The sequence below is a fragment of the Penicillium robsamsonii genome, assembly GCF_028829455.1.
Source record: "Penicillium robsamsonii strain IBT 29466 chromosome Unknown utg000005l_segment0_segment0, whole genome shotgun sequence".
Taxonomy (NCBI): Eukaryota; Fungi; Ascomycota; class Eurotiomycetes; order Eurotiales; family Aspergillaceae; genus Penicillium; species Penicillium robsamsonii.
In genome coordinates, this window is record NW_026643223.1 from 2,386,587 (window position 1) to 2,399,364 (window position 12,778).

General features: G+C 47.8%; 6 protein-coding genes across 6 annotated transcripts; 4 read left to right on the plus strand and 2 right to left on the minus strand.

Annotated features, from left to right (window-relative positions):
- Nucleotides 1-534: 534 nt before the first annotated feature.
- Nucleotides 535-1,956, plus strand: N7447_008940 (uncharacterized protein; the record flags this gene model as incomplete). Its single annotated transcript, XM_057233202.1, has 1 exon — nt 535-1,956. One exon carries the CDS (start codon nt 535-537, stop codon nt 1,954-1,956), a length of 1,422 nt encoding a protein of 473 aa, XP_057082744.1.
- Nucleotides 1,957-2,456: 500 nt separating this feature from the next.
- On the plus strand, nt 2,457-3,724 carry N7447_008941 (uncharacterized protein; the record flags this gene model as incomplete). Its single annotated transcript, XM_057233203.1, has 3 exons — nt 2,457-2,624; nt 2,846-3,222; nt 3,274-3,724. The coding sequence occupies 3 exons, from the start codon at nt 2,457-2,459 to the stop codon at nt 3,722-3,724; spliced, it is 996 nt and encodes a 331-aa protein (XP_057082745.1).
- A 541-nt stretch (nt 3,725-4,265) lies between these two features.
- Nucleotides 4,266-6,176, plus strand: N7447_008942 (GMC family oxidoreductase; the record flags this gene model as incomplete). Its single annotated transcript, XM_057233204.1, has 1 exon — nt 4,266-6,176. The coding sequence occupies one exon, from the start codon at nt 4,266-4,268 to the stop codon at nt 6,174-6,176; it is 1,911 nt and encodes a 636-aa protein (XP_057082746.1).
- A 331-nt stretch (nt 6,177-6,507) lies between these two features.
- N7447_008943 (mitochondrial 54S ribosomal protein bL21m) lies at nt 6,508-7,293 on the minus strand (the record flags this gene model as incomplete). The annotated part of the gene is made up of 1 exon (XM_057233205.1): nt 6,508-7,293. The coding sequence occupies one exon, from the start codon at nt 7,291-7,293 to the stop codon at nt 6,508-6,510; it is 786 nt and encodes a 261-aa protein (XP_057082747.1).
- A 448-nt stretch (nt 7,294-7,741) lies between these two features.
- N7447_008944 (rRNA-processing protein NSA2) lies at nt 7,742-9,058 on the plus strand (the record flags this gene model as incomplete). Its single annotated transcript, XM_057233206.1, has 5 exons — nt 7,742-7,744; nt 7,818-7,828; nt 7,889-8,431; nt 8,514-8,726; nt 8,786-9,058. 5 exons carry the CDS (start codon nt 7,742-7,744, stop codon nt 8,799-8,801), a joined length of 786 nt encoding a protein of 261 aa, XP_057082748.1. The 3' UTR covers nt 8,802-9,058.
- A 549-nt stretch (nt 9,059-9,607) lies between these two features.
- Nucleotides 9,608-12,061, minus strand: N7447_008945 (serine/threonine/tyrosine protein kinase MPS1; the record flags this gene model as incomplete). The annotated part of the gene is made up of 1 exon (XM_057233207.1): nt 9,608-12,061. One exon carries the CDS (start codon nt 12,059-12,061, stop codon nt 9,608-9,610), a length of 2,454 nt encoding a protein of 817 aa, XP_057082749.1.
- Nucleotides 12,062-12,778: the final 717 nt, after the last annotated feature.

The following is a 12,778-nucleotide window of genomic DNA, read 5'->3' on the forward strand; positions in this document are numbered from 1 at the left end:
CCACTGAACTCGCAACTTAGGAATTTTGCGGGGTCCGGGGAAGAATCTAGATGTTTGAAAAGGGTAAAAGACAGAGTAATTCTATGTTTTGATCTCACGGGATATTGAGAGGAACCAGACCATACGATGCTTTACACCTATGTATTTACTTATTAAATAACATGCTGAGATTTGGAATCGACCTGTTCCGATATTGCCTTCGGATGAGACCCGATACTCACGATTACCTTTGTACTTTCAGCATCAAATATTTATCAATCGTAAATTGAACTTATCTAGCTAGATATGTATGCAAATGAGTTATCTAGACTAGACTCCTTACTTATCTCCCCGACAGAAGGCGGCAGATAGCGGGTAAACAAGGAAAGTTGACATCAGCTGCCTTGTCCCGGAGTCAATGCACATCTAAGGTATATAAAATGGGTGTCCTTTCTAATACTACATTTAGTTTCGGCAGTTTCTACTAATCTTCACACACTTCTACCACCCCTCTTATACTTATTGTCCGACCTCTAATTCTTCTAAATCTGCAAGATGGCCCACGATCAGAATATTTTGCGATCCCGCTTCTGTCATGCACTTTCGGAAATGTACAAGAGTGAAGTGCCCCTCTACGGTGATTTAATCAATGTAGTCTGGGAGGCAGACGCGAAAACGGTCCAAAACAGCCAGAATATTGAAGGTGATGGCGCTATCAATCCAGATGATATTTTGCCCGCCCGGCATCGTGTTGAGAGACACGGAGCCATCCGACTAGGTACAGCACATGAACTGAAGACCATTCGTCGCATGTTTGCGGTGATGGGCATGCACCCTGTGGGCTACTACGACCTCAGTCTTGCGGGATTCCCCATGCACGCTACCGCCTTCCGGCCAAATACCCAAGAGGCGCTCGATAAGAACCCATTTCGCGTGTTCACAACAGTCTTGCGCATGGAACTATTGACTGAAAGAACCCGGAAACTAGCACAGAAAGCGCTGGAGCAGAGAAAGATCTTCACGCCCAGACTTCTTGCCCTGTTGGATATCGCAGAGAGCCAGGGCTTTTTGACACCAGATCAATGCACAGAGCTTATCAGCAATGGTCTAGAGACATTCCGATGGCATTCGAAAGCAACAATCACCCTTGAAGAATACGAGCAGCTCAAGGCTGAACATCCTCTAATTGCGGACGTTGTCTCTTTCCCTGGCTCCCATATCAACCACTTAACGCCTCGAACGATTGATATTGATATTGTACAACAATTGATGGCGGATCATGGAATGCCTGTCAAAGAGCGAATCGAGGGGCCGCCAAAACGATCGTGTCCAATTCTTCTGCGGCAAACAAGCTTCAAGGCGCTGGAGGAAACTGTTTATTTCAAGGATCTGACTGGTTTATATGTGAAGGGCACCCACACAGCACGCTTTGGTGAAGTGGAGCAGCGAGGCTTCGCTTTGACCCGAGAAGGACGCCGGCTTTATGATCGAATCTTGGACCGAGTCAATGCAGAATCTGTGAATGGCTTGAAAGGAACGGCCTATGACAAGCTACTGGAGGATCACTTCAAAGAGTTTCCTGATGATCTGTCAGAACTTCACGACCTAAGACTGGGATATTTTACCTATCAGTTGACACCACTGGGTCATCAGTTGGCTAACGAAAGCGTTCTATTATCGGGGGAGCAACGGTCTCCACTTTCACTCCAAGATCTTCTCAAAAAGAAGATCTTGAGTTATGAGGCCATCACATATGAAGACTTTCTTCCTTTGTCGGCAGGAGGAATTTTCAATTCCAACTTGAGTGGAGTCTCCCAGGCCAAGCAACTCATAATGAGCGCGGATCCAGACCTCGATGGTTTCCAGCGGCTCCTCGGGGAATGTGTAGCGGATGAGTTCCATCTATATGCCGAGATGCAACGGAAATCATTGGAAATTTGCCGACAAAAATTGCAGTTAAGGGATATTATAGTATAGGATGAAGCACCTTATGTTAACAGCGCCTTCTTGAAACCTCTATTTCATTGAACGCAATATATATATTTCTCGGCAGATCATAAGCGGTTCAAATTTCATGTGGTTTCTTGATATTCACGTTTATAAAAGAGCATAGTGAACATGTTTCTATGATACCAGTAAGTCCTTCAATTGAAAGAAAAATTCATGTTCAAAACAACTCTCCGATCCCTATCTTTTATGTGAATCGAGCCACTCCAGATGCGGCGGTGTAACCCATTCCGCCAAGACCGGTTACCATTTGATGATGCTGATATATTCGGGCCGTGGGATCATGTCGCCCCATCCGGCTCAATGGATAAAAAGTGAGAGGTTTTACAACAGGCACATCAACTCCAGTTTCACCAGACTCTCTAGATCCCTACCTATGTCAATCGAAAAATCAAAGAACACTCGCTTATGAGTGTTTGAAATGAGGGATCTGGTGGCATAGTGTTTCTAGAGCTGATGAAATTGCTTACATGGCATCAGGTCAAGATCCACCAAATGACAACATCTCATGGCGTATCTTTGTTGGTACAGTTATCAGCATTGTCCCCGCTACCATTTGCGTAATCTTGCGGTTTATTGCCCGCAATGTCGCTCGTGCTGGCCTGTGGTGGGATGATTATACCATTGCAGTATCTCTGGTAAGTGCTGCCTTGAGCTCTGTTGTCTCAATCCTGCAACGAGCATGCGAGTTAACAAGGGTAGGTGGTGAACTGGGCCATGGCTGCTTTGCGATGGGCACAGGTCTCGCTGTACGATTATGGCCATCACGCTCAATACGTATCACCTGAGAAGCGTAGGGAATTTGGAAAGGTGATACATCATATCTGTCTCTCGATTCCAATTTCTAACAGCCATACAGAGCTTCATGGCTGTCCAGCTTCTATACTTCACCAATGCCGTCATTACCAAGACATCGCTGTTGTTTCTCTTCTATCGCATTTTCGGTATTATCAGAGGCTTTCGCTGGGTCCTCTGGGCCACTGGTTTTGTGGTAGTTGCCTACTTTATCACATGTTCAGTTACTTCGATTGTGGGGTGTTCGCCAGTATCCAAAGCGTGGAATCCAAGCCAGCCAGGTCACTGCATCAACGTAGTGGCATTCTTCCGCTGGAATGGGGTTGGCAACATGTTCCTCGATTTCCTGGTGCTAAGTCTCCCGTTTCCGATGGCCTGGCGGCTGAATACAACGACCCGACAAAAGTGTATTCTATCCGCAATCTTCCTACTTGGTGGCTTGTAGGTTTCTTTCGAATCTCAAATTGAGACATATTACTAACTATGCACTAGTGTCTGTATCGTCTCAATTCTTCGCATTATCAGTTTCGAGTCAGCAGTCGTTAGTGATCCTACCTATACGAGTATCAGCCCGGCAACTTGGTCCTCGGTTGAGCAATCCATGGGGATAATATGTGCCTGTCTCCCAACGCTTCGACCTCTCTTCCGGCGATTCTATGGCTCATCAAGAGCAGCCTCAAGTATAGGCAATAGCTCTGCTTTTGATTCCCATGCCCGGTCCTCGCTATCTAGCCGACTGTCGCGCTGTGATGGAGAAACTAGCAGTTCTGGATTTCCTTCGCCTCAACAACACAGGCGTCGTGCTTCCTCGCACGAGCTAGACGAGCTACCGAGTATTTATCGCAGTCCAACATTTGATGAAACTCATGAGCGACCCGATTCGCAAATTTCGCAGACGAATGGGATGAACAGAGCGGTTTCTGAAGCCGGCTCATTCGGTTAGGGTACTTTACTAGTGCTTGTTAGTGTTATAGTGGTCTTTCATTGTGTGATACCCATTCCCAAAAATATATAAATATATATCGTTGCCTCAGTTTATTTCTTATATTCAAAGGATTCTTAGTGGTCTTCCTACCCTCTTATCCATGGGTCAAAATATTCAACAATACAAATCATGTTATGAAAAGAAGCACAACTACATGTTTGATAGTAATAGTAAGTTAGATCGTTTAGAAGATACGACACCTTATAAATGTGGCATCAACGATTCCCCTTCGATGCCTTTCTTGGTCATTCATTTTGATTTGGAGAAAAAGACTCAATAATAAGATTTCCGTCGGACTTTCCATTCACTTAATACCCTCAAAGGCCCTGGAGAGCTGCCGCAAGGCTGGATTTATTCAATAGACATACTAAAGTGGCGTGCTGGCTGAATGATCAGCATTCTTTCAGCGTAGATGCTTTCAGCCTACGGAGTACTCTATGCACAACATAGCCATTGTTATCTCATGACAGAGCTCTAAATCGAATCATCTACTCTAATGATGCTAGCTACCAATATTGTGTCTGCTCTCCTAGCGTCAGCCCTGTTGGGACTCGCATCAGCTACTTCGCCGAACTTGAATCTATTTGCCTACGGCAATCTGGGACCCTTGCTTGGCACATCTTTCGGCATTCCAGGAGCGAATGCGACTTTCGACTATATAGTTGTCGGCGGAGGTAATGCTGGGCTCACTATCGCCAGCCGTCTGGCAGAGAATCAAACAGTGAGCGTCGCTGTCATTGAGGCGGGCGGCTTCTATGAAATCGATAATGGCAATTACTCCATTGTCCCTGGGTATTCCAGCTACTACACAGGCTCAGACCCAACAGACTATCAGCCGCTCATCGACTGGGGGTTCAGTACACAGCCCCAGCCTGGATCGGGAGGCCGGGTCTTGCATTATGCCCGAGGAAAGACCTTGGGAGGTTCTTCAGCTAGAAACTACATGCTCTACCAGCGGCCGACGGTTGACAGCATGCAGCGCTGGGCCGATGAGGTAGATGACCAGAGCTACACATTTGAGCACTTATTGCCTTACTTCAAAAAGTCTGCTCACTATACCCCTCCCAACCAGGCGTTATACAACAATTCCACGAACAGCCAGACTCCGGATGCATTCAGTCCCACAGGTGGACCGCTAGAGGTCTCCTTTAGCAATGCTGTGAATGCGTTTGCAACATGGTGCCAGAAGGCATTTATCGCCCTCGGTATGAAGCAAATTGATGGATTCAACAGTGGTGGATTACTTGGCTCTGCCTTTGCAACCTTCACCATCGACCCGCGAAATGCGCATCGCTCCAGCTCCGAGTCGAGTTTTCTTCAGGCCGCGTTGAACAAAGGCGTCGGACCCGTAGTGTACAAGAACACCATGGCCGAAAAGATTTTATTTGACAGCGATAATAAGCGCGCAACAGGGGTCCAAGTATCGACTGCAGGCACCTTTGGCACTGGATCGATTACCTTTCCACTTCACGCTCGTGCTGAAGTCATTCTATCAGCCGGTGCCTTCCAGTCTCCTCAGCTACTGATGGTCTCGGGCATTGGACCTTGCGACCATCTGCAAAGCTTTGGCATTCCCTGCATCAAGAACATCCCAGGCGTAGGCCAAAATATGCAAGATCACCCAATCTTCGGGACTGCACACCGTGTGAACGTCCTCACAGCTTCAGCCTCAGCCAACAACGCAACTTTAGCAGCACTTGGTGTGAATCAGTACACACAAAATGCCACAGGGGCCCTTTCCATCTTTGGGCCAGGTTACTACGGCTGGGAGAAATTGCCCGGCCCATTCCGCTCAAACCTAACTCGCGAATCTCGTCTCGCCTTGTCAAATTTCCCATCCGACTGGCCAGAACTAGAATGGTTACCTATCAGTGCATTCAACGGCTATAATCTCAACAAAGTCACGACCGATCCGAAGGATGGGAATCAATATGCAACCCTCAATGGGGCATTGGTTGCTCCTCTATCTCGCGGTTCAGTCCGTCTCGCTGGCCCCAGCATGAACACCCCACCTTCGATCGATCCGCAATGGTTTACAGACCCAACTGATATAGATCTTGCTATTCAGGCTGTCAAGCGACAGCGGAATATTTGGGCGGAATTGGCTAAGCTAGGCGTGGCTGAGGACGAGGAGTATTTCCCAGGCTTCAATGTCTCCACTGATGCTCAGATTCTTGAGTTCATTCATCAGAGTATGACTACTGTTTACCATGCATCAGCGACATGCAAAATGGGACGCGAGAATGACACGATGGCTGTGATTGACAACCATGCCAATGTGTATGGTATGCAGGGGTTGAAAGTTGTCGATGCCAGCAGTTTTCCATTTCTGCCGCCAGGTCATCCCCAATCTATTGTGTATGCATTTGCTGAGAAGATTGCGGATGAGATATTGGGCTTCGTTGAATGAAACTCATGGATGCGATGGATTCGAGCTGGCCCAAGCACTGGGAAGAGCCTGTATAAAGACGTCCTACACTAATGCAATAAAGAGATCTTCTGAAGAAATTCAATACTATAGAATACAATGCATACAGAGAACAGCCCAAATCCATCTATCTGTACAATATGCCGGTATGCCGCAGAGATATCAATGCATCGTGGCAAGTCAATTACCAACAGCCCAAAGATCGGACCATATCTCGACTAGTACTGTCAATACCTCGAACCACTGTCTGATCATGGTCCGGTATCACATTTTCGGCTCAAAAAAACCTTCTCCCAAACACCGAACAACCCAATTATGACCGGGGTTCAATTACTGAGCTGTCCTCTGAGTCTTCCACGACCACTGCGCCTTCCGCCAACAACTCATCTGGCGTCTTCACCCGCACATCCATGACACGCATGAGCGTGTAGCGGTGCTTGCTCTTGGCCTGCTTAACGTGCCTTTGTCTCCGCTTCGTCTTCTCCTTGATGCGCAGCGGCTCTGCGTCCACACCCGTCACACGAACCCGGCACTCATAGATGCGCTCGTCGATAGTCGGTGAGCCCTTCATTGTGAAGTCGCGGGATCCGAGTGCCGAAGCACGGTTAAATCGCAGAATATCTCCTGCCTTAACCTTGGGCATGAGGAAGGGCAACCGAATGTGATCACCTTCGGTCAAGAGGTATGGTCGTGCGTGCAATTGGGCGACGACGTAGTGCGGCTTCTGGCCGGCAAGGTGAGGGAGCTGTGACATGAGAGATTTTGTCACTTTGAGAGGGGAGGTGAAAGTCGGGGCAACGGGTTGTTTCGCAATGGGGACGTGTGCGCGTGTTTGGGGTGTCATGATGTTTTCGTCGAAGCTGGAGGCCGTGACGCCCTGGCGAGTCTTCGGTTGCGTATCTTGCGCCCGGGGAGTGGCGCTAAGAGGTGATTCAGGCTGACTGGATGCCGATTGACTCTGAGGTTGTTGCGAATTCATCAAAGATGCACTTTGGTGAAGGCATGCTCGTTGCTGCAGGGGAGCTGCGGATGAAATTGTAGACGGCGCAGTCCAGCGCAGCTCGGAGGCGAGGCTCCGTAGGGCAGAGCGTGAGAACATGTTGAGTGACCGCTTGCCAATGCTCAAGGATCGAGGGTGGAAGTAGTTCGCGGTGGTTGATCTTCAAGATAGAAGAGCGGCTTCCCCGTAGCTAGAGAAATTCACGACTTGCGCAAATGGCCGCTCTGTCACCCGTAATATCACGTGATGCTGTCAATCATACTTGAAGATGCAGATTTGTAGAAAGAAGAGACAAGTATTGTGATATTAGCCTATAGAGAAAGTTTTACCATATTAGTTTCAGACTTGATTTTAAAATCTAATTTCTTACTATTCTTCGGCCTTTCTTTCAATCTGTACAAGTTGAAGTTCAGAAACGATCTTACCGATAAGGAGCATCACGTGCCTCGCTATCTTTTCCGCATCACAACTTTTTCGGTCTCGATTAGATCTTCAAGGCAAGAACTTCATCACCCATTCACCTCGTGTTGTTCATTCTTAGTTCATCATGGTATGCTACCAATCATTTCCCAATCTCTCAATATCCAATTTTATCAATTTACTAACCTTTTTCCTACCTACAGCCTCAGAACGAGTTCGTCCCTCCCCACCAGCCACCACCCGATACCATCTCCAACTAACATTTTCCCACTAGGTATATCGAGCGCTGGCAGAAGCAGCATGGAAAGCGCCTTGATCACGATGAGCGCATGCGCAAGCGCCAGGCTCGTGAGGGACACAAGCAGTCCCACGATGCCCAGAACCTGCGTGGTCTGCGAGCCAAGCTGTACCAGCAGAATCGCCACAAGGAGAAGATTCAGATGAAGAAGCGCATCAAGGCCCAGGAAGAGAAGAACGTCAAGTCCGCCGCACCCGACGAGCCTTCCAAGACCCCTCTGCCCCAGTACCTGCTCGACCGCTCGCAGGAGACCAACGCCAAGGCCCTCTCCAGTGCTATCAAGAATAAGCGTAATGAGAAGGCTGCTAAGTTTGCTGTCCCCCTGCCTAAGGTTAAGGGTATCAGCGAGGAGGAGATGTTCAAGGTTATCAACACCGGAAAGAAGACCCACAAGAAGGCCTGGAAGCGTATGATCACCAAGCCTACCTTCGTTGGTAACGACTTCACCCGTCGTCCCGTTAAGTACGAGCGGTTCATTCGCCCCATGGGTCTGCGTTACAAGAAGTGTAATGTCACACAGTATGTTTTATCTTTGGGGGGAGAATGCCCGCCCTCCGGTTTATCTTGGTTGGATATGATATATTGACTTTTTCTTCTTTAGTCCCGAGCTGGCTGTTACCGTGCAACTCCCCATCCTGTCCGTCAAGAAGAACCCCCAGAACCCTCTCTATACCCAGCTGGGTGTCTTGACCAAGGGAACAATCATCGAGGTCAACGTCTCCGAGTTGGGTCTTGTTACCACTTCCGGTAAGGTTGTCTGGGGTAAATGGGCCCAGGTTACCAACACCCCTGAGAACGACGGTTGTGTTAATGCGTGAGTTGCCTCGATCATTCCTGTTGCCTATGTTATATTGTGAAACTAACGTGAAATAGGGTCCTCCTTGTCTAAATTGACCACAAGCACTTCCTCTACATTCCCGGCAGGCACTCGCCTGTCTTCGATACCTCCATGCTCAGGCAGTTCTATATTTCCCTTTCTTGATACATACGGTCTATCAAGACTGTTCTATTCTTGGGCGGTGTTAATGGCGCAAAGTCAAGTCCATTGATTTCAAACGAAAAGTATTCCGCATGTTTGGCTTCTGAATGGACATAGCTAGTTTTTAGATAGTCAGGAATTTATCAACTATGATTTTATGAAGACAAGCAGCATCTCCATTGTAAGCCAGATTTACATTGTAAGATATCGGAATATCATGGATTTAAGACTTTATGGAATTTCCAAGTAGCTCACAGGATGAGAAATACAATATCCAAGTAATGGAAGATAGGCACAAGTTGTCAATTAAACATAATGACCAAAAGGGGAGTTATTGTCACTTCAAAAACGCTGATACTGAAACAGTATACATGTGAATGCAAGGAAAAAGATGAAAAGGCTAATGAAATCATGTAGTGGAATGAAAATCCACACGCTGCGCTGAAACCGAGATTCGTCAGGAGATAGATACCCACCACAAGAAAACATGTTTGGGTCGGACAAACGAAGGATGATGCAGAAAGAAGAGAAGAGACAATGCAAAGAAACACAGACAGTCAGATATCCCGCAAATTAACCATCCAGACCCAGACAGAAAAATATTAACACATCCAACACCAGTCGTTAAGTCGTTCGAACCAAAAATGGAAAATGGGGAAACGCCAATAGGGCAGTCAAGACAAAGGAAATAAAGTGAAAGGAGTGGTTGGGTGTTGTCATGCGTTTTCTTCTTCAAGGGCTGCTTTGATCTTTGCAAAGAAGCCTGCAGGCCATGCGGCCAGCTCCTCTTCTCTGGGTACACCACGAGCCTTGCAGTGGTTGACGACGTTGGCCAGAATACGGCCAAGCATATCCTGGGTGACTGGAACAGCGCCCTCAAGCTGGGCATCGGGGTGCAAGAATGGATCGCGTGGGCCAAGCATCTCCTCAATAGTTGGTCGGAGAGTCTGGTCGCGCTGCAGACAGCGCTTGAGAGTCCGAACAAGGCCAGGGGGGACTGGGATGCCCCCGACGCCAAAGGCCGGGAAATCGATTTGTACGCGGGGGTTGGGGATAGCCATGATGCGTTCATAATATTTGGCGATCTTGGCGAATGGTGGTTGTCCGTACACCATCTTGTACAGAATACAACCCAAACTCCAGACATCGCTGGGTTTTCCTAATTTCATAACTTTTCCAACACTTGCAGGCAGACCGAGAGACACGTTGGAATCAACCAATGCCTCGGGTGACATATAATTGGGTGTACCGACTTGCTGTTCACGATGAACGTTGACTGTGTTATCCTGGATTGCATTTGCAATTCCAAAGTCGATGAGCTTCAGTCGGCCTTGAACCATGAGGAAGTTGGCCGGTTTCAGATCTGAGTGGACGATGTTGTACTCATGAACAGCTTGAACACACTCGAGCATCTCCTTCCAATAAAATCGGGTAAAGTTGATATCAAAAACAGCATCTTCGGCGTTTAAACGGTATGTGAGAATCTTTTCAAGATCAGACTCTCCAATCTCCATAAGCACACTAAGAGCATGTTTGTCACTGTTCAGCTCCCAGTCAAACAAGCGCACCACACGGTCCACATTCTCCAACTTTTTCAACAGGTCGATTTCACCCTTGTATCCAGTCAAAGTCACTGGATCGACATCTTCAAGATTGACACGCTTGAGAGCGAAGATCTTGTAATTCTCTGCCATCACTCGATAGACACGGGAGCTGCCGCCTCGACCAATGCAATCGAGGCGAGTGAAATGCTTGCCATTTATCGAGACTTGACTCCTCTTTTTTCGTGATTGTGATGTTGATGCCCCTCCTGTGGAAGTAGCAGTCTCAAGAACTGACATTTTAGGAGGAGGAGGAGCTGCCCTATGAGGAGTGTTATTGCTCCGTGTGGCAAGTATTTTTCGTGCAGAGTTCGTTGCTGGAGTCTCCGCTACGTCTTTCTTCTCGGTGTCGTAAACAACATTATACTTTTCGGGTTTGTCCAACACATTCAATCCTTGGGGCTTTGTGCGCCGGAAAGTTGGTGGTGGTTCGTTCTCTTGGTCACGGACCGAGGGCAAAGCCGGTATTGAAGGAACTTTGAATACAGGTTGTTCCTTCGCAATTGAGGATTTGGAAGACATTTCTGATGAAGCGGGGGTGGACTTTGAGCCGTACGATTTTGGCGAAGATGACCTTGAAAACGGCCCTTCAACCTCAGCAGGTCGGAGAGGATATTCCCGTCGATTAGAGTCACGGATGAGAGGCGGACTAGGTTCAGCCCATGACACCTTGGGAGATGAAGGTTTTGCTGGGTTGCGGGGCCGGTATTCGGCATGTTCCTCCTCCCCTTCGACGTCCTCCTGGACGCCGTCAGCAGAGAGATATTGGTGGTTTTCCTCGTTACTTTCCTCGCTCTGACGTCGTAGCACGCCCCTCCGAGCAGGGCCATTCAAGAAAGTGCCAGCAAGTCGACCAACCCGCTTTACGCGCAGAGAGCTGTGTGGAGCGATTTCTTCGCCGCCGCGGCCCCTCAATGCGGAAGAAGGGCCATATCGTAACGCTGGGTCGTCGTCATATGGTGATTTCCGATCACTATCTGAGCGATCTGCACTACCATACTCGTCACCCGAATTGCGTTCCGACGAGCGGTGTCCTGAAGGCGAGGAAGAGGCAGGGGATCGAGTGTTGCTGCGTGAAGCATTGATACGCACACTGCGTTGGCGTGGGGCGGGAGTGATAAAATCATTTGGGCGGCTGTGGTGCTCTGGCTCTGCGCTCTGGCTATTTGATAGTGGGGAGCCTTCGCGTGAGAATCGAGAACTTGATGAGATGGCCCCTATACGAACGACTCTTGGAGCCGGGCTACCATTAGATGAGTCGTGTGGGGACGAGGTCCGGGGTGAGCGGCTTTGCTGTCTTGATGTTCCAATTCGAGGTTCGTGCGATATTTGTGCCTTTTGCAGATGAGGCGAAGAACCTAATCCATCTCCATGCAACAATGCTTTTACAGAAGCGCTGAATTTAGGTTCCGGGACCTCTTCGTCGGAGCTATCACCCGAGTAATGTTTGGGCAATGCTGATGGAGATTCCCGTCTGGAACCCGAGCGTGAAACCGCGGATCGGGACATCGGTCGGGATGGCTGCCGATACAGCTCGTTGTATGCTGGGAGGGAATTCGGGGACTCCATAGCGATAATACCTACATTGAAGTCGTGGATCAATGTGGCCCCTCCAAAGTTGTCGATTGTTTTGTTGATCCTGGAGAAAGCCCGGTCTCGAGGTTTCGTCGCGGGCGCGCTATACAGTCACGTGTTTGCTATTGCTATGGCAACGTCGGCACCACAACATACCAGGGAACATTGAAAGAATTGATTCTGAACTAAAAGAACATTGCAGAGCACAGAGGATGGATACAGATATAGGTTGATAATACCCAAGTTTGCATTATTAACAGTGTTGCTGTACCTCAAGTGATTCAAAGGCTGCAGCCCCTACTCCGTGCTACATATGGGATCGGCCGGATAACCTCCACTTACTCTATGTCTGCGGATCTATAGACTACTAGACTAATCTTGCTAATATTGTTATACGAGGGGATATTTTCATATGAATTTTTTTTTGTAATTAAGCTTCAGTCAAAGTACCTGAACGAAAATCATACAAAAGTGTCGCTTTGGATTGTTGGGACCCACCATAATTCTATACATATGATTCTTCTAAACAAAATGCAAAGTTCTGATATTCTTAGTTCATATAACCATATAGTGCTATATAATTGTAAATATCTAAAGATTTCTTATCACTTTATGCCTATTAAAATGCCAACGAGCGTTGCATATGGACATATATGGTCACTAGTTAGTCAATTATCCATTGGGGTAGAGACATATAGTTATACATCAAAG